The sequence below is a fragment of the Lycorma delicatula genome, chromosome 1 (genome assembly GCF_047948215.1).
Source record: "Lycorma delicatula isolate Av1 chromosome 1, ASM4794821v1, whole genome shotgun sequence".
Taxonomy (NCBI): domain Eukaryota; kingdom Metazoa; phylum Arthropoda; class Insecta; order Hemiptera; family Fulgoridae; genus Lycorma; species Lycorma delicatula.
Window position 1 is genome coordinate 129225227 of NC_134455.1, and position 21566 is coordinate 129246792.

Sequence of the window (21566 nt, forward strand, 5' to 3'; positions counted from 1 at the left end):
GGCTAGAACAATGAACAATTTGTTTTAGAAATATATTAGCCTACATTTAATTAAGTAACTTATACAGATATTAAGACCACATTGATATAAACATAAGTTAAAATTTTAAAAACCCATTGTATTCATCTAAGTTTAAGTTTAGGTCAGTAGTAAGGTGATAGAAAATGGCCGACTTATACTGATTTCAAGGTCAGAGAATCGAGGAAATAAAAATTTTGTTAATACTGAATTTACTTAAAACCTTGCTTATATATAATACCAAAGAAAATATGTTTACTGCATGTCAAAGGAACATATATATATATATTTTCATTACTAACTCTTTTATAAAAAGAAATATCAGAAAAAGGTCTACATTACTTTAAACATGAAGATTTCCAGAGCACATTAATATATCCCTTGACAAGAATTAAAAAAAAAAAAAACCATTAAAACACCAACAAAAACAGAGATTGATCTAAACAACCAACTTTCTTTAACCTGTCCAGTGCTGTCACTTAACCAGCTCTCACTTACGTCATATAAATTTAGATCTACACACACGGTTTGATTTTTATGTTTTGTGCCCATAAGCTCTGGCAAAATTGTCATCCCCATGCTACCTCCTTGGCTGTCCTACTCCTGGATCTAATTTTTAACCAACACTATTCCAACTATCCTATTAAAACAACTTCATAAACTATAAAAGTTTATAATCATTTTCTTTCAAAATTTTGAAACAAATAGACAAGTTATAGAACCAGCATTATCCTACTGCACACTTAGTACATCATTAACTTTTTATACTTTACTACTGTAATTACAACGGTGAAAATCAACCTTTCAAAGCATGGTGTAAAAGGTATTAACAGACAACAATGACTTTCAAGTATAATATAGAGGTTTTATTGCCTAAAAATCTAACTTACATATGTGAAATTTCTAAAACTGTAATACATAAAACTGCTTACATCTTGCTTCAATATGAGCAAAATCATTAATATCATGAAAATCAAATTTCACAGTCAAGCCTTTTTCGATTACTATAACAGCTAGATGAACCATCTCTTCTGAGTAAGAGTAGATCTCAAATATTTTTTTATTCTTGTTTGTGGAAAATGATCTTTCAGGTACACAGTCTGTTGCTGGTGTACAAAAAATACATTTTATGGCAAATACTTATGTTAGGATAAGTCTTGAAGAATTTTCGATATTAGAAATCTGTAAAGTTATGATAGTGATATTTCTTCAGAATTGGCATAGTCTAATATGTTTTGAGTTAAAAGTACTTTTAAATGAAAACATCTGACAACAAATGAAGATTCCTCAATGTCAGTTGCATAAATTTTCTACAAAGATGATGCTACTGTGTGATTTCCTTGTCATTCAAGCTGTATAAATTTGTTAAGAAGGAGAATCTGCTGAGAAACTTGGAATAGGCAGTGTTTTTCTTGTTCAAGTTAGAAAGAAACTTATTAATGATCATGATCATATCAAGCTTTCTTTAAAGCTATTTTCTACATTTTCTTCTTCCTCCTTCTCTCCTGGATTAGATGAGTCAAACTCCTTCCTTTTTTTTAATCTTTAGGCCTATCTTCTACACATTCACCATCGAAATCAGTTTCAAGAAAGTTTGGATTGGACAGTCTTTAATCTTTATTCATCAGCCAATTTATAGAATTGAAACAAACCTTCCAATTCATCCCTAAATGCAATCAGACATTTGTAGCATCATATATGAAGCAACATTCATATGGCATGATTTGTATCTTTTCACTAACAGAGTTAAATTTGTTTGAGTTGTTAAACTTAACAAAAATTATAAACTTAAATGCAAAACTGTACTTTATGTTGAAAGATCCAACATAAAATATATTGAAATCTGTGCAAGTTAAATGTTAATCTTTGTAAGATCCTAGGTGGCATAACACTGGCAAGCATAGAAAGATAAAAAAAATGAAGAATAACAAATTTTAGTTACATGATTTTAAAGCAAGAGCCACACTAATGTAAATTTATGGTATATACATTGACAAGTTAAATAAAAGCATGTAATAAATGGCACAGCAGGCACCTTACCAAAAAATGTTCTAATATCTATCTATTCATTATAATAAAATGGCAGATGACTGGAATGAAAAAACAAACTTTACAGTTGTAAAAAATTGCTTACACTACTTACACACTTGTATGAAAGTAACGACTGCACTGACTCCAACCAGAAATGCATGCGTTCTTATATACTTTGTAAATACCTTCTGAAATATTTCTGTCTTGCCATGAAATGAGACGAGAGTGACAAGACTATTCTAGAAACTATTGTTGCTAAGATGGCACCAGCTTGTCACAGTAGTTCTTAAATCTTCTCATAGATGGTGCGAGTGTATTTTGTAATTAGTGTCTTTCAAAATGTTTAATTTAAAATTTTTCAAAATCTGTTATTTATAATTTTTTGTTTTATTTTTTTATCTTTTCCATCTTCCAAGGGGACAGCTGCCTCCCACTTATCCCATCTAGATATGCCCATGAATATATATATATTTTTTTTTTGGGGGAGATTACAAGCGTCAACTGCTGTGATTGTTAGTCCAAATGGAAATTTGTAGCGTATTAAAAATGCCATGCCTAACTAGGATTCAAATCCAGGACCTCCAAATAAAAGACTGAGATGCTACCACACAAAAATGTGTTTTATCTATAATTCACAGTTTTATATTACTCTATAATTATGAAATGAAATTAAATGAACTAATCCATAATTAACTTGTTTGAGCAAAAACCTTGTTTTTTTGTTAGGATGATCTCTCACTTATGTTGGATATTTAGAGATGGTTTAACCTTTTTTTATTTGTTTTCAAATAAAAATCATGTTCTTTATTTGATTACAGAAAATTTTTCAATAAAATTAATATTTATGTGAAACTCCTTTATTATTCTTTTGCAATTATATCATATCAGATGACAGAAAAGCAAGAATTTTTACATTAATCTGTTTTTATTTTATTTATAGTTTTTGAGCTGTGATTAAAGGAATGCCCAAAAGAGTAGCCTAAAAATAAAAAAAATACCCATTCATGGTCTTTGGCTTCCTTTACAGCTATGAAGGAAGACCAAAAGATAATGTATAAGAGAGTTTATGAAAAAGAAATTCCACGATTTAGGTGTCCACCTTCTTACTTGAGATTTTCAAATATGATATCTAAACTTAAAGCGATTGATTTAATCATCATTCATATTTTTAAGAGGACTGATTGGATGATATCAGAGAGAATTTAACAAAAATAAGTAACAAAAAAACTAATACCATAAAATAAAATAATTTTATAATATATTTACAAATTTAATTTTACAGCATTAAATCCAACTTCAATGCTCAACTTACTTGTTTTACAAGCTTACTTGTTTTTGGATATAATTAATATACTTGGTCAGTGTACTACTTATATCCAATATGTTTAACTAGTTTTAAAAACTCATTCATTATATTCCCTTTTACAGTTAGATACTATTATTAAAAGTAAGATTAAGTAAGATAATTACTTAATTAATAAGTAAAGCAAAGTAAGCTTTTTAAAGTATCATTTGGTTTGTAATTTATAAAAAAAAACGAATTAATCAATATAATTTACTTGATTTCTGTTGCAGCTTCACCTGCGCTCTATGGTTACTTGCATTTCTTGTTGCGATGTACTTTTTCATTTTATGTTTTTTGTCAAGTAACTGGAGGCAGGTGCAACCAGTCGCATGAAATTTGTTTTTTCAACAGTGGCTGTATTGGTTGCAAAAATCCCATTTGAATTTCGAAAATCTGAGGATTGATTGTGAAGATATAACAACACTTCCGAATAACTGTGATCTGTTAGATCAAGAGTGTACCTAATGGATACAAAAATTAGACTTCAACCTACTAACAAGTACTCCGTTTGAATTTTGAAAATCAGATGATAGTTTTTAGGAGATATTACAAGAGCACACCATTACATCTCCCAAAACAGTGCCCCAGAGGCACCTGTTTGTACCAGTTGATAGTGATGATTGATCTAGCCCACACAAGGTGCTTGCATCACCTCACCACTCTAGCCTCACACACAGTCCCCACAGGAAGCCCATTATTGTTAAACAGAAATTTTTTTAATTTATTTAATATAATGTAAATTTAATTCTATTATTTTTGTAATATTATTCATTCAATTGATTCGAATCATTCAGTTCAAACCCAGCTCACACAGTGATAGACTTGCAGTTCATAATTCATTACAATTTTTGCTTCAACTGCCAAATCTCCACTACTACATATATATATTCTTTTTTTCGAGATGAAATATATAAAAAAAAACTTTCTCGGTTATGCCAAGAAAAATGGGTAAAAATTTGGTTGTGACTAACAAAATAGTTTTTGTTTATCCCGAACAAATACCCTCTTCCTCTTTATATAATAGTACAGATTAATCACAATCAATAATTATAAATATACTGAACATGTATGAGACGGTAAAATTTATGTGAATATAAATAAGATGAGTAAATGACTAATAAACACACAAAGGATAATAAATAATATTGTGGACTTTACTGATTGAAATAAATTTCCAGCTGCTTAAAAATTCTTGCAAAGGTTAGAAAAATATTTTCACTTTTACCTTACATATACAGGGTTATCATAAAAGAATGGTGCGGTTTCAGTAATTCATAGGAAGATTGTAGGGAAATTTCTAGATGTTATATTAGTATCCCTGAAAGCCCTCAACCCAAAAGTTTTTTTATCAGCAGTTGTAACCACAACGTCAGTTCTTGTATTGTTGTTGCGTGAGTTTAGTGAGAACTATGTTCTCGGATAAAGACAAAGCAAAGTGTGTTTTATTGATGGCTGAATTAAAATTCGTAATTTTAGTTCAATGTGCGTTTCGACGTGAATTCGGAAGAGATCCACCACACAAAAATAACATAACACGTTGGCTCAAACAATTTGAAGAAACTGGATCAGCTAAGAAACAGAAATCAACCGGCAGACCCAGACGAAACGGTTGAACTAATTAGACAATCGGCAATTAGAAGTCCTGGGAAGACCATCCACCGTTCAAGCGTCGAATTAGGTATTCCAAAATCAACAGTTCACAAAGTTTTACATAAAAAACTGAAATTACACGCTTATAAAATCCAGATACTGCAGGAATTGAAACCCGATGATGGTGTAAAATGTTACAATTTTGCTGTTGAAATGTTGGACAGAATAAGTGAAAACTAATCATTTTTAGATGATATAATTTTTACAGACAAAGCTACATTCCACGTGAATGGATGTGTTAACAGACACAATTCACGAATATGGGGCTCTGAAAACCCACACGAAATTATTGGGAAACAACGCGATTCGCCTAAAGTTAATGTTTGGTGTGGTGTGATGATAAATCGTGTAATAGGGTCTTTCTTCTTTGCTGAAAAAACAATTAATGGAGCTGTGTATCTTGACATGTTAACAAATTATTGCTTTCCTCAGCTGGATGAACTTGAAAACATTCATCAATTTCATTTCCAACAAGATGGTGCTCCCCTGCACTTCAATGCAATAGTCACGGACGCTTTGAACGAAAAATTTGGAGATCGATGGATAGGCCGGCAAGGACCCATACTTTGGCCTCCAAGGAGTCCAGACTTGACACCTTGCGATTTTTTCTTGTGGGAGTACTTCAAAAGCGTTGTTTATACACAAAAAATTTGCGACCTAAACCACTTAAAAAACAGAATTAATGAAGCAATGACAACCATTAACGAAGAAATGTTAACTAATGTTTGGAGAGAAGTTGAGTATCATTTGGACATTTGTTGAGCGACTAAGGGCGCACATATTGAAATTTATTAATTATGTAAAAAAAATGTTTGAGATGACAAATTTGAAAAATTAAAAACTTAAACTGTAAATAATTCTGTTTTAATTTAAACCATGTTCAAAACTGCACCATTCTTTTATGATAACTAAAATTGTATAAAATGTATAAAAATTCAATTTAAAAGTTAACAGTAACTGTTTTACATTTAGTTTATTTACACTATTTCCACACAAAAGGAATTCTACAGTGAAAAATAACATTTTATTCTAAACAATACTGCATTGTGTTGCAGTCAAAGCAGAACAAAGGGATAGATTCTTACAGTTGAATTCATTGGCCAAATAAACAAAGGTATTTTGATAATATGGCACAATAAGGTTAACAATACTGATCATGTTAACTACGATATGTTAGTTAACATATAAGAAATGTTATCAATATTATAAAAATCATCACAATCATCCATTAACTGAAATCTGTAGCTATAAAACAATTCCTGACTGATTCATAATCAACACCCAACAAAAACTACTAAAGATAAATTAATTAAAATTTCTTCTTACAGTACACTACGCAAAAAGATTTTTGAAATATGGTAAAATTAAATTTTACTATTTTTTTTGTTTTTTTTTAATTTCATTAACAAATGAAGATAACAACTTGATTTTTGGTGTGTGTAATCTTCATGTGAATATCTAAAAACCGATTTCTAGATTTTTTGAAATTCTACCTAGAAAGGGGTGAAGAAAGTAAAAAAAAATTTTGAACAATGACTGCATATTTTCCCCATTTCTGACTACACTAAATGAGATATCCACTCAATTTGGGCGTGCAAATACTCTTCCAATAAATATCCAAAAATGTTTTTCAGGTTTTTTAAATATCAATTTTTAAGTGGATGTGATAGTGAACAGTGTGGCAGCTGAACCAACACAGTCACTGTCACTGTTACTGTACGTGTGATATGACTGGCTGCATCTGCTTCAGTTCTTGACTAAAAAACACAAAATAAAAAAATTTAAAAAAGGGAGAAATTAAGTATGGCCACGCCCTAGTAATGTTTGTCAGGTAATGGTAAGAACTGGGCAAAATACATTATGGGTAACCAGCTACAACTACTATTTTTAAAATAGAGGCTAACTATTTTGAAAGCCACATTCTTCAGTTCACTCAATTTCAGGCTCTGTACTGACAATACTGTTGCTGTGAAGAAGTTACGATACACTGACAGTTTTTATAAACTGAACAGGCTTTAATTTTTATTTATCATTATTCTCACAAGCATTAGTTTAATGAAGACAAGGGTGTCGTCCAGTGGGCATAGCCACCTGACTAGATGGGTAAAATCTTTAAAAATCTTAACTAAAGCTTTATTATCAACTAGCCTTTCTAACTAGTTGGTACTACAGCTCAGTTACATTAATAGAATGAAAAGTATTTTATCTAATTGTAAATGATGTAAAATTACAGTAAAACGTTGTGATAGCTATTCCAAAATGTGCACAAATAATTACACAAATTGAATTAACCATGACTAATAGTAAGATACATGACTATAGCTTATATTTACTAATTACTTTTACATTCACTCCTCTATTCTATAAGACTGCTAACATTAAAGCCACAGAAAATAAGTGAGAAAATATGATCTAATGTAAAGTATGTAGCATAAATCTATACTGAATATTAAAGCAAATATTTCAAAATAATACTTCTAATTCTTTTAAATGAATTCTTTGAACAACTTTATGATTTAGACAATTTATTTAATTAAAAAAATAAAAGCATCAGAATACTGAAACTTCCATTCAATACATGCAAATATTTTATTCCATAAAGCAGTTAAAAAAAAAAATCAAAAAGGATTGATAATTAAAAAACAAAACTAAAAAGTCATGCTAAAAAGTTAAAAATAATAAATAAAATGTTAAAATGATATCTTTGTTCAGTTATATTAATTTTTAATTATACAAGGTGTGTTCAAAAAGTAAGAACAATTTTGAAATTTTGCAGGATGTATTAGTCCGATTCTCGGAATTATTTCATTATTGTATTGGTAAACATGTCGGAAAAGTATCTGTACATCTTCAGCCATATTGGATGTTTAGTCTGTTGTCAGCTGTCAAAAGGATAACACGTGTTTTGGTACAATCGGCGATTTTTTTATTTGTATAAATAATGAATGGATCAGAGAACTTTTATTACATTTTGCTATAACAATAGAATCAAGTGTAGCAACGTTTTACAAATGTTAAATATTGCTTTTGATGAGTCTGCTATGAGTAAGCAAGGGTTTACAAGTGGTATAAGTGTTTCCAAGAAGGTCGTGAAGACATTGAACAAGATGAGCACCCCAGATACCCCAGCACATCAACAACCGATGAAAACATGGAAAAAGTAAAAAAATGATTATGAATGATCTCCAAATCGCAATCAGTGAAGTCGCTGATGATGTTGGGATATCAATTGGCTCATGCCATGAAATTGTTTTGGATTTTTTGGGTATGAAATGAGCGACAGCAAAATATGTTCTAAAACTGTTGAATTTTGAACAAAAACAGCAGCGAGGGTTGCTCAGAGTCACTAAATGAAGTCAACAATGATGCAGAACTACTGAAACGTGACATATCAGGTGATGAAACATGGGCTTACGGATATGATGTGAAAACTAAGACTCAATCATCCCAGTGGAAGCATTCTGGATCACCAAGACCAAAAAGAGCTTGACAAGTAGTACGGTTGAATGTGTATGCTCACCATGTTCTTTGATTTTAACGTCACAGTGCAACATGAGTTCTTGCCACATGGTGAAACAATCAATAAGGAATATTACCTACTAGTACCGATGCTGTTTATGTGAAGCAATCCAAAAAAAAACCTCGATTTGTGGCGAAACAATTCATGGCATTTGCACCATGATAATGCACCTGCTCTCACTTCACTGCTTGCTCGTTAATTTTTAGCCAAAAACAACACTGTAATAATACCCCAGCTGCCATATTCACCAGACATGGTCTTGTGTCTGGCGACACTTTTTTGTATTCCCAAAAATAAAGAGAACCTTAAAGGGCCGTCATTTTACAAGCATAGATGAGATTAAAAGTGAATAGCTGAAAGAGCTAAACACTACTCCAAAGATTGAGTTCCAGAAGTGTTTCGAGGATTGGAATAAGTTCTGGCGTAAGTGTATAATATTTAATGGAGACTATTTTGAAGAGGATAACATTAATGTAGACAAATAAAATTATTTCCAAAAAGCAAAAATTCTCGTTACTTTTTGAACACACCTTGTACATATTATGTGTTATGCCACAAAAGATGATATGCACAATTGTTAAAAATCTTTCACCATGTTGAAAAAAATATGTTTATTTTAAAAGAAATATAAAACAACTACATAAAACTAAAAATTAAAATAACAGTTATAAACAAACAAACCAGGAACTATGAACATCTTTCACCGCTACACTATTTACATTATTAGATAAACATCTCAAGGCTACATTTAATAACTAATTTATAAAATAAAATGAAGTATTCACTGGATTAATTTCTAATTTACAAAATATGATAATAATTTTGTAGGTTATGCTTTTAGTCAAAAAAAGAATTACTGTTACACAGTAATAGCACATAAAACAAACAAAGACATGCAGGTTAGATATGCTCCTGTTACATTACATTGGAACAAGAATTGCAGACATCATTCATAACAACCTCATGAGTTTCACCCTTCCCGACAACACCCATCTCTCTTACTCTATTCAATGTCGTATCTCCTGCTGTTGCTTGATCCTCTAAATCTTGTTTACGCATTTGCATCTTATAATTTGCTAGTTTTTCACGGTTCATTGGTGAACCTATAAAAATGTAATAAAATCATGAAATGAAAACAAGCTAATTTAATGTTATTAAAAAAAAAAACCGAGCTTGCCAGAAAGATGGAACAGGTCACATCTCCTGGTAGAAGCTCTTACTTTTATACATCTATAATGTAGTTTAACAGTCTTGTAATTATTATAAAGTTACTATTAAATTATCATAATGTCCATTAGTGACTTACTATGCAGAAAGAAACAAAGCTTGAAAAGAGTACATGAATGTGATGACATCTGTCTTAAAACATGTGTAATTGATTTCTTTAGCAATACTCTCTTTCTATCCACATGACTATTGTTCTTATTTTATGTTTTATGGGGGCTTGAATGATGTTATGTTCATTTTTACACAGATTTTCTTGATAAGAAGATTAATGTTATTGATAGACACTCTATATCCCGTTTTTGTTTTAAAGTGTGGAAAACTTCTACTGAGATTTCTAATGTATTACAACAAGGTTATGAGAGGAATGCACAAGTAATACACACTTTAAGAGTGGTTTGTTTTGAATTACCGTATTTATTTGAGTACCTCTGCATTTTTTATCTTGGAATTGGAGAGAAAAAATAAAGGTGCGGGGCTTACTTGAAACATAGCCTTTAGCCAGGATAATTTATGTAAAGTAAACATTTTCTCAGAAGTACCTAAATTAAATCACATAAATATAGTTACATTAGGCTTTCGTTTATCAATACCGGATGTCACTTATACAGAATGTTAATATTAACATTAAGAATATAGGATGTAAATCCTTAATTATTAACATCCTGTTCATATTATTGATAGGAACGAAGTTACGGTATTTTTATGTAACTGATTCATTCTGTATAGGCTGCATCCGGTTCTAATGACACTACAGTTACAGTATTAGTTACTCATCGTCGTCTTGTTTATTTGCCATAGTCATTGTACTGTTTGTATATGTGGATGGTTATGTGTATTTTATCTGTTTAATTTATCTTGTAAAGTTTAATACGGTGATTTATTTTAATTACGGCATTAAAATAAGTACAAAAGGACAGCGTCTACGATCTTTTACAGTAAATGAAAAACTGCATGTTATAGAAGAAGCTGAAAAAATTGGAAATTGGGTGGCAGGAAGAAAATTTGACGTAGATGAAAGCTGCATTCGAGACTGGCGTAAGAAGAAACAACTTCTAGTGAAAGGCACTGGTAATAAAAAGACTTTTTGTGGCTTAAAACCAAAATACACAAACAGAAAAAAAGTTGTATGACTTTGTTATGGAAAAAAGGAAATGTGGTTATGCTGTCACGACAGAAATGTGTCAATCATATGCTCCTGAAATTGCTAAATCATTGAATAAAGTTGATTTTAAAGCAAGCCGTGGATGGATAACATGATTTTTTGCACGAAATGATTTGTCAATAAGACAAAAGACGACCGACCATTTCTCAACAACTTCCAGACGCTTATGAGCAAAAAATATTACATTTTCACAAATACATAATAAATCTTAGAAAATATAACGGCTATATGCCTTCTCAAATAGGAAACGCTTATCAAACCCCCGCATATTTTAAAATGCCATTTGATAAAACCGTAAACAAAAAAGGTGAATAAAGTGTTACGATTCGCACTGGTGGTAATGAAAAACAAGGGTGCAATGTTATGCTATGCATTACTTCTGATGGATCAAAATTACCTCCGTACATTGGTTTTAAAAGAAAAACTCTTCCTACCGTACAGGTAAATGGAGTTATTATCAGCGCACAGGAATCAGTTTGGATGGATGAAACCTTAATTTTAGATTGGATCAGGTGTGTATGGCAAAAGCAATCAGGAGATTTACTTAATAAAAGATATACTGGTATGCTAGTAATGGATAGTAGTGGGGGGCATACAACTGATAAAGTGAAAGATTTTTAAAAAAGGGTATGACAGACCAAGTAATAATTCCAGGCGGATTGACATCTCTATTGCAACCACTAGATGTCTGCATTAATAAACCGTTCAAATCAGCATCAAAACAACTGTACAGTAAATGGATGGCTGATGAAAATTTATTTGTTATGCCTACAGGAAGAATCAAACGCCCAGATTTTAACCAGATTTGTGTTTGGGTAAAAGATGCTTGGGAAGGTATTTCCACAGAATTAGTAAGGAAAAGTTTTAAAAAATGCGGAATATCTAATGAACTTGATGGTAGTGAAGATAGAGTGACCTTTGGCAGAGTGACGTGGAGACTACCGGTAACTCTTCTACAGACATTGACAGTGACAGTTATTAATTAAAAATAAAATTCCATATTAATAAGTGTATTGAAATGATCCTTTTCAACATGATACTTTCTTTTTGTTTTACTAGCCTACTGATTCTGAACTGAACTATTACTTACGGTAATTAATTATTAATGTAATATTAATAATATTGTAATTTAAATGAACGAATTAAATGCTTTACTTTCTGAATATTTTCGTATTTACGTATTTTTTTATCATATCTGTTGAACTTTAAAATACTGGTATATACTCGATTTTTTTTTAGATTTTTGGTCTAGAAAATCGAGGTGTGGGGTTTATTTCGGGGCGGGGGGTACTCGAATAAATACAGTAAGTAGAAAAATAATCTGGACAGCCACCAACAATAATTGCTGTGATCAATTTAAAAAAAAGATAGATAATATTATAAATTAAAATTATTGATGAATGTTCTCAAAAAGTTGGAAGAAGTGGGCATTTGTATAAGTTTGCCTAATTTGATTTTAATTAAAAAAACTGAACATGTATCATTACGTACAATTTTACCACAGTTACTGACTGAGAAACAAAAGAAAATTATATTGCAGAAAACTTTTGGAAAATCAAATGATAACTTTTGAAAAATAGTGTAACAGGTGATGAAATATGAGTATGTTTTTGATGTGGAAAGCAAAGCATAATCATCGCAGTTAATAGTGAGTAATTGCCACAGCCACAAAAAGAATGACATAGTCACTTCGACAAGTCATGAAATTGTCTTTCATTGGAAGGTTGTCATTCTTTGAAGGATTTACACTACGGGGTCAAACAGTCAATAAAGAATTTTACTTATGGTAACATGGCAGTTTTGGAGAGGCAATGAGAAAGAATTAACTAGGGAGATGAACCAACAATTCATATATGCTGAACTTTTGATAATGACACAAACACATATCACTCCTATTCAACAAATTTTTGACAAACATGCAATTACTGTCATTTCTCAGTTCTTCTTACTCTACAGATTACCTCAGTGAAATTATTCTTGTTTAAAAAAATAAACTTGATCTTGAACTGGTACAGTTTTTAAATAATAAAATAACTTAAGAAAATCTAGCCAGTGGGTCTATCATGATTTGGCAAGAATTCTAGGAAATAATCTAAAAATAGAAAAAATGGTAAGGAGTAACTAGTTATGCAGCAGAATAATTTAAATGAGATAAATGAAAATAATATGTAATTACATGTAAAATAATTTTTCTGATATAAAGTTAGGCTTCTTTAAGAGTAACTCCTTTTACTTACTAGTTAAACATTTATAGTTCAGTTTTTATTAACTATAAATTTTTGAGATTAAAAATTATTAAAGCCAAAAAACAAGGTTCCTCTTTAGTTTCTAAGCATAACAAATCTGACATTATTAAAATAAGAACACAATGTCACTTTACCGTTAGCAATAATTTGTTGGTTGTAATGTTACTAAATAATTATAAATTTTAATCCATATATTCATCTACACATAATTATGTATATATATATATATATAATCAGTGAAAACTTTTAGATTCCAAAAATCTTGTTCAGTCCCATAATTATAATAATAAAATTATCATTATACCATTTAATTTTAAGCTTTATTTTTTCAGTCAAATATGGTTTTTTTTTTTTTTAATTTTTAATTTTTTATGAATTTAAGAACATTTTATAATATAATATTAATTTCCAACAAATAAACAATAAAACTAAGATATAAATATGCAGTAATTCTGAAAATTCCATGAGCAGATAATAAAAAATGTCATCTGATAGCGACAAATAATATAACCCATAGTGACAACTTTCATTGTACTTACAAAATGAAACAAATAATGTAATAAATGTCACTGCAACATAATCTATCTTGAAATTAAGTACAACATAGACTACGAATAAACAAAACCAAATGCATTCTGTTACCAATACTCAGGTTGATTATAGTAACCAACAACCACTATAATATTAACCAGTACTAATAAATATTATTGTATTAACCAGAATATTTTTTTTAATTGTAAAAAACCAAAATGAAAATTGACATTAACTTAAATAAACAAATAAAAACAATGTAACAATGTACACAAAACCAAAGTTGAGAATCATGATTATGCAATCACAGTATCAAAATATTTTTTTTGGTAGAAATGTGATTACAACGATATGGGATATACACTTTAAAAATAAATTAAATACTGATTTTCTGTGCTCCATTATAGTAGAAACTTGCCAACCAAATAATGACTTATTAAAATTATTGTTATTTGCCTACACGTAATTTAAACATAACTTACCAATATAACTTAGAAGAACCGGTAGGAATATAAGACCATGAGCAGCACCAAATAATACTATTCCAAAGTACATTCTAAAATAAAATACTTGGAATATCTGGGACTTAGCAAATCCCAAAACAATAATTCCACCAAATTTAGTTAATGTTATACCAGAAAATACCTTAAAAAAAGGAAAGAAAACATTAATTAAAAGAAATTATTAAAATTAAATTGTGGGCTATTACTGAATTTACAAGGGGTGTTTTTAAAGTAAGGTTCATTTTGAATTTTCTGCCTATATTACGCGGAATATTAACTTGCATAGTTCAGCTATTTCAATTAATAGTCAGTGGTTAGCACCAACAGTTTACTCATTTTGTTGGTAGTTGTTTAACTTCATCCATTTATAATGAATGCTACAATCTGTGATTATGAACAAGTAAAACAAGATTCTGAACAAGTGTGATGTACATTGAATAATCTGAATTTTGATGACGAAAACAATTCTATGACAAAAACCCACAGGCAAATTTGTAACATTTATGGGTTGAATATTGAGTGACGCTGAAATAAAAGAGAGGAGCCATTCATTTCAAAAAGGGGTGAATGAATGCTCATGATGAAGAACATAATGGTCGTTGGTGATAACAAATTATTTGAAGGAAAAAGTTAATTAAAAAATTCAAGAAAACTTCACCATATCACAATTGTTTTTTTATATTTCCTATTACCCTTTCATCATATTTGATTTTTGAAGTTTTGACTGAAAAATATACAAATTGAATGCCAGATGGAGTGCTGAAGATATTATCTGAACACAAAAGAAAAAATGTCTTATTGCAGCAAATGAATTTTTTTGATGTAACCAAAGTGACAATGAATTGTTTAATCACATTGTTATTGGAGATGAAATCTCAATTTCCTAGTGAAACATCAAGACAACGCAGTGGTCAATGTAATAAAGGTGTCATCATCATCTCCTAATTGAAGAAGTTCAAACAAGAATGTTTGGTAAAGAAGATTAGAGTTGCTGTTTTTGGAACAAAAACAGTGTTCTTGCTTATCAAATTTAGTTATCACAGAAATACTGTGAATGCTGATACTTATTACAAAATATTAAAAATTTGTAGAAAACCTCTAAAAAAACAAACAACATGAGATGCTCTCCCATGGGATTTTATCTTTGCATGACAATGCCTGGCCACACATGGCAAACCAGACAGTGAGGCACAGAAAAGTTTTTTGGAAACTCTTCAATCATCCGTCCTATAGTCCTGACTAGCTCTCAGCAATAATTTTATTTTTCTTTACCATAAATAGTGGTTTGCATCACAAAGGTTTGACAATGACTTGAAACCTGGTATGTAAGATTTAAGTCACTGACAGTAGAATTTCTTGAAGAGGGAATGAAGAAGCTAATAAAATGCTATAAAAAATGTGTTGAAGTTGAAGGACGCTATGTAGAAAAGTAGTAAATAAATGTAGCTTTTGTGTGTAAGTAATAAAGTTTAATAAAGTCAAACAAATTTTACTTTAAAAACACGCCTCATAGTTTTAAAAACCACATCCTAGGTAGTCTTTGGCTATAATAACACCATAGGAACTACAATAAAAAACAAATTAAAACTTCAGTGGTTTAATCCTTTCATGTTTTTATTCAACTCTGGTAAAACAGCACACAATTGCTTGACTTGTCCAATTCAGATTTATTCCACATGCTCACAAAAATTACTTCAATATTTATTACTGAAATAAGTAATCTCCACTATAGAGAAATTAATTTTTTTACTCTGCAAATACTCAGTTACTTCTTTTCCTTTTTGACATATGTATAATTGTATTTTTTAGTTTTTTGCATCACTGACCCTCAAAGTGGTATGTTAGCATTTTTGTATTTAATTCTGAAGTCTTTCGGTTCAGATCATAAGAGTGGCTACAGAGTTTTTAATAATCTACACAAATAATTAATTTCTCATCATCATAAAAAAATGACTGTCTGAACAATCAGCTGTTAAAAATAATAATTTAAATAACATATCAAATCTTAAATGTATAAATACAGTGGTGACTTTGTGTGTTGCATTATGTTGATATTGCCAGTTATTAGGCAAACAGCTTAATGATACATTGATATTTACTTAATTAACAGTTTAATGATACATAGATGAAAAATGAATGACTTTAGGAAGTTATAGGTCTGGTAGACTTCTCATTAATTTAATAACAAATACTCACCACAGTGTAAAATACTGTGTAAGTATTAACCTGTGCAATGATTTATTTAAGCAACCCAATGTAAAACTTTTTCTGTCATCATAATGAATATCAAGGAAAAATGATTTTGTTCTTTTTATATTTTAATGCTATGTGAAATATTCAGCTTTAAGCATGGTGCATAAACTAACTTATGAAAAACATTAATTATTCATTTTATTCATAACACTACTAATTGTTCTGTTGCTCACTAGAGCTTGCCTGCATTAGCAACTGAAAAGAGAACATTAATTGATATATTATAAAGATTAAATAAGGTACTTAACTAATTTCAAACATAAAACTTAAATACTCTTGAACTTAACAATCCACTTCCCATTCTATTTTCAACCTATTAGTATTCAAAAACCAGACTACACTATTTGGGCTATAAACTTTGCCACTTCAAAATTTGTTAAAAAATTATAAATGATTTTATTTTATTTTTACCAATCAGTTTTGTGTTAATTGCTAATATTTCATAATTTTATGGAAATTATCCTTAAAAAACTAAAGAAAAGAATCCATTTAGTTTACTTTTTAAATTTTTACTTTTTTGACTTTCATCCATATGAAACATATAAAGAATAATTAACGGTATGCTTTAACAAATACAAATCAAGTAATGCTTTCTGATTTTTCTTGGCAGATTTAGACATTTCTCAATCAACTGTCTAACATAAATTCACCATTTTTTAAAAGAGATAAATATTTTTGTAAGAATGGATATTTTTAAATTACATAAAAACTGATGTTTCCTTTAGTAAACTGGTTAAGAGAATATATAAATATATTAATGAAAATAATGAAAAAATAACCATTATTACATCATGGATGAATTGATACTACTGCATAAAGCTCTGATAAAATATTTGAGTATTTGAAATTAAAATCAAAATTATATCTAGAGACAAAAAATAAATATTATTAATATATATCAACAAATATTTATACAAGATTATAAAAGATTTTCAGGTTAGTTAATGTGCTAGGAAGGTTAGCAGAGTAACCAATCACTTATTTTTATAATTCTGTATATTATTCTAACTTCTTCTTAAAATCTGTTCAATCTGGGAACAATTTTTTTCCTCAGACAGCATTTTTGTGTTTAATTCTGAAGTCTTTCGGTTCAGTTCATAAGAGTGGCTACGCAGTTTTTAATAATCTACAGAAATAATTCATTTCTCATCATCATAAAACACTTGAATGGGGTTCTAACAAAAAAATTAGTAAAAAGAAAAAATTAAAACTTATTAAATTAAATCAATAAAAACCTCTGCCTTAACTACTTTCTGTATTTACACTTTGCCCAGTATAACAATTTTTTTGTTATTATTATCTACTACAACTACATTCCTAAGTCAAATTTGATAAAATTTTACTCAGTTTTATTATGGTCATGATTTAAATTCAGGCAATAAATCAATTCAGAAATATGGCCAGTAGCTTTAGTTCCTTATGAGGTCTAATAATTTAGTTGTATTTTCTCTCTTGATCAGACATAGTTATACAGCAAAAACACCAAAAAAGATTAGATATCATTACAACATATAGAATGCACACTTCACACACATAATACAGTTGTTTTTATATACTTCAATAATCAGTATTACCAGAGTTATAGAACTAAATAAATAACTTACTGAACTGCCCATATTAATAAGAGCATCTGAAGCTCTAAGGATTCTGTTTTCTTTAACAGACATTGAAAATGAATGCACAATATGACTGCAAAATTCAACAGATATTCCTATAGCCTGTAAAAAAAATAAGATAATAAATAATAAATGACACTTCTAATTAATCCAATGTAGACTAAGTCCATGGTAGAACAAAGTTGGAATTTATGGTTGCACAACAGAAGGGTTCAGTGTATGAAGAGGAGTTAGACAGGGAGATGTCATGTCCCCAACCATCTTCAACCTTACCCTGAACAGGGCAGTCCAATAGGACTGCCCTGTTGGACAGGGCAGGAGATGAATACTGGAATAGCAACTGGAAAAAAAATAAAAATGCTAGCCTTTACTGATGATATTGCTGTAGTTGGAGCAAGTGAAGGAAAAATGAAGGAGATGATTGAAGTCTTGATGGAAGAGGTAAGATGGGATTTAAAAGTTAATTGTCAAAATACACAATGTACAGTGATATAAAGACAGGAAAATAATAGATAGGAACTGAAAGTAAACAACATGGCCAAGAAAGTAAATTTAAATAGCATGGGGTAATAGTTACCAATAACAATGATATGGAGGAGAAAATGACTATTAGAATTAAGGCATTCTGCAGCTGTCTGAATGGGCTGAACAGCATCCTTAAATCCTGCATATTGTGAAAAATCACCAAAATTTGAATCTACAAAACAATCATTAGACCACTGGTACTCACATATGAGTTTCAGACATGGATTCTAACAAAAAGAGTGGAGTCACGACTCCATTCATTGGAGTTTTGATGGTTTCGGTCCTTTGAAAATGAAGTACTGAGGAAAATTCATGGTCCAGTCAAGGAGGTTGATCTCACTGGAGAGGCAGGTGCAACAGGGAACTGAGGGAAGTATACTGGGAACTGGTGTGATAGCTATGATAAAGAGTCAATGATAAAGTCATGATAAAGAGGCAACAGTTGGCTGGAATATGTCCTATGATACAGTGAATGTGAACAGGAGGCGGTAAAAGCAGAACTAAATGGCCAGATGACAGGAACAAGACCACCAGGATACCCAAAAAGATATTAAGAAATGGCATTCCTGAAGACCTCTGGCGCAGCTGGGAAAGACAGAGGAAATGGCAGAGAATGGAGGCAGATTGTGCTTGAGGCTATGAACCGACAGACAATTTTAAAGGCTACAGAATCAAATCATCACTTCTAATTATTCAATTATTTGGTCCTAGATATAAGGTTGCCCTTAAGTCATCTAGCTTTACACAAAGGTAGCTTTTTCCTTGGTCTTCTTTATTTTACCTTAAAACAACTTTTTTTTCATTAATACCATTTTCCCCCTATTAAATTAAAAAAAGATTATTTATTAAATACACTTTTATACAAAAATTTAAATTGAATTTTGGTACATAGTTAATTTTAATAATATTTTTCACTCTTTAGTAGTCTTATTAATAAGTTTTTCAATCAACTAAATGTAAAATATTGATCCCTCCATTCACTGCACCATCCAATAATATTTCATAAGGTAAGCAGGACCTACTCTCTATTCCAAAAAGGTAGTTTCTTAGTTTATAATATATATATATATTTTCAAAAAAAAGTAAATTAGGTTTTGAAATATACTTATTTGAATAGATTATTATTTGCTAAATGAAAACAGAATTCTCTGAGTAGTAGTGGTTCCACCTAATACTGAAAATTTTTGATGAGAATCTAAACAATTTCTATTATTAATAAATATTATACTGATTGTTGTGTTATAAAATTGGGATACACAGATGCTGATAGTAAAGCAGAAGATGATTAATTAGAAAAAGTGTACGAAAATATTGATAATTTTTAAGAAAACTAAGAATGCCAGTGGTTCTGAAATTTAAAAAAAATTTATAAATTTAGCCATAAAACAACCAATATTCAAATTTTATCTTAACTTTCATCAGAATTATACATTCTGCATAAGTTTTAGATGACAAATGCTAAATCATATAAATACATTCAGTTTGACCATTTTTGCTAGTGGCAATAACATCACGTACTGCCTCAAAGAAAGAGAAATCAAGCTCAAAAACAATTCCGATGGTTAAAATTGTGAATCATAACTTTTATATGGCTAGAATGAACTAAAGATCAGACTATCATTTCCAGTCATGAAAAGGTAAAGAAAAGGCTTTTAAAAATGTTTTTTTTTATTTACTGATGTTGTACTGCATAATGCTTTTAAACATTTCAACAATATCAGGATAAATGTAGCGGAACAACTGTTACAAACAGTCCATTTTCCAAGAGGACACCAGTTAGCGAATCATCAACATCGGAGAGTTTTCTTTACTTTTCCAATCTTTCATGAAAGTAGCAGTTCTTATAACTCAATGTTCCAAAACCAATTAACATATATGACAAACACACACACACACACACACACACACACACACACACACACACACACACACACACACACACACACACACACACACACACACACACACACACACACACACACACACACACACACACACACACACACACACACACACACACACACATTTAGCATGTCATAGCATGTCATTTAGCATGTCATATAATCTTATTCTTAAGCAGTTCAGTTATTCTTAAGTGTTTCAGGATGATTTTCTTTGTAATAATTATATTTGACAGTATAAATAAATAACTTCTATACACACATCCACAACAACTTCCAATACGTTTTACGAGTTAGATACTAAATCTTTAATGGGAGTGTTCAATTACGAATGTGGAACACCTTTGAGATATTTATTTAATATAAATATTTCCGAAGTACTATTTTTTATGAAATGACTAACTTAAATAAATTGAATTTTTTTTCAGACATAAAAAAGATACAGCTGCTATTTAACACATTAAATAAAGTGTATGAGATTATGCAAAAATATCTGTGTAATTTAACTAGTTTGTTTGCATAAATAACTTATTAATATTAATTAAATTAAATTAGAATTGCAAAAAAAGTAATGAACTTAAAAAATAATAAATTTTAACAATATAACAGGATTTCCATTCAACTAAAGATTTTGACAACAATAATCTAAAAAAATTACACTTTTTATCACCATCATTGTATATAATCTTCTTATTTTATCTTTGCAAGAGGCAATAGTCTGTTCTTCCGTTCTACTACTGCCATCTGCATCAACAACATTTGCCTCACATAAATTGCTTGTAACGTGTATTTTTTTAAAAGCGTTTAAGCCATCAATCAGTGCTTAATTCACTATTTCCCAGTATTCTTGTCAAAGCTTGAGCTTGAATAATTGGTTCTAGGGCATTCCTTTAGTTTGGATACTTAGTAATCATACATAAATGTTAAATGTATTATCAATAAATGAATTAACTGCAGTAATGATTTTAATTTAAAAAAATTAAATTCATTACTAAATTTAATTATTTCATTCAACCATTCATATATTACTGCCATGGT

The 21566-nt window shown here is 29.9% G+C and overlaps 1 protein-coding gene across 3 annotated transcripts in view; it reads right to left on the bottom strand.

Moving 5' to 3' along the window:
* Positions 1–21566, bottom strand: part of Npc1a (Niemann-Pick type C-1a) — a 499866-nt gene that overhangs the window by 25466 nt on the left and 452834 nt on the right. For 2 of the 3 annotated variants that reach the window (XM_075361101.1, XM_075361084.1), the window contains 3 exons: positions 18091–18204; positions 14213–14375; positions 9489–9667 (listed from right to left, as the gene is read on the bottom strand). In XM_075361101.1, coding sequence (XP_075217216.1) covers positions 9489–9667; positions 14213–14375; positions 18091–18204 — 456 coding nt within the window. The remainder of the gene's footprint in view (positions 1–9488; positions 9668–14212; positions 14376–18090; positions 18205–21566) is intronic. The other variant, XM_075361091.1, reaches the window with a different exon arrangement.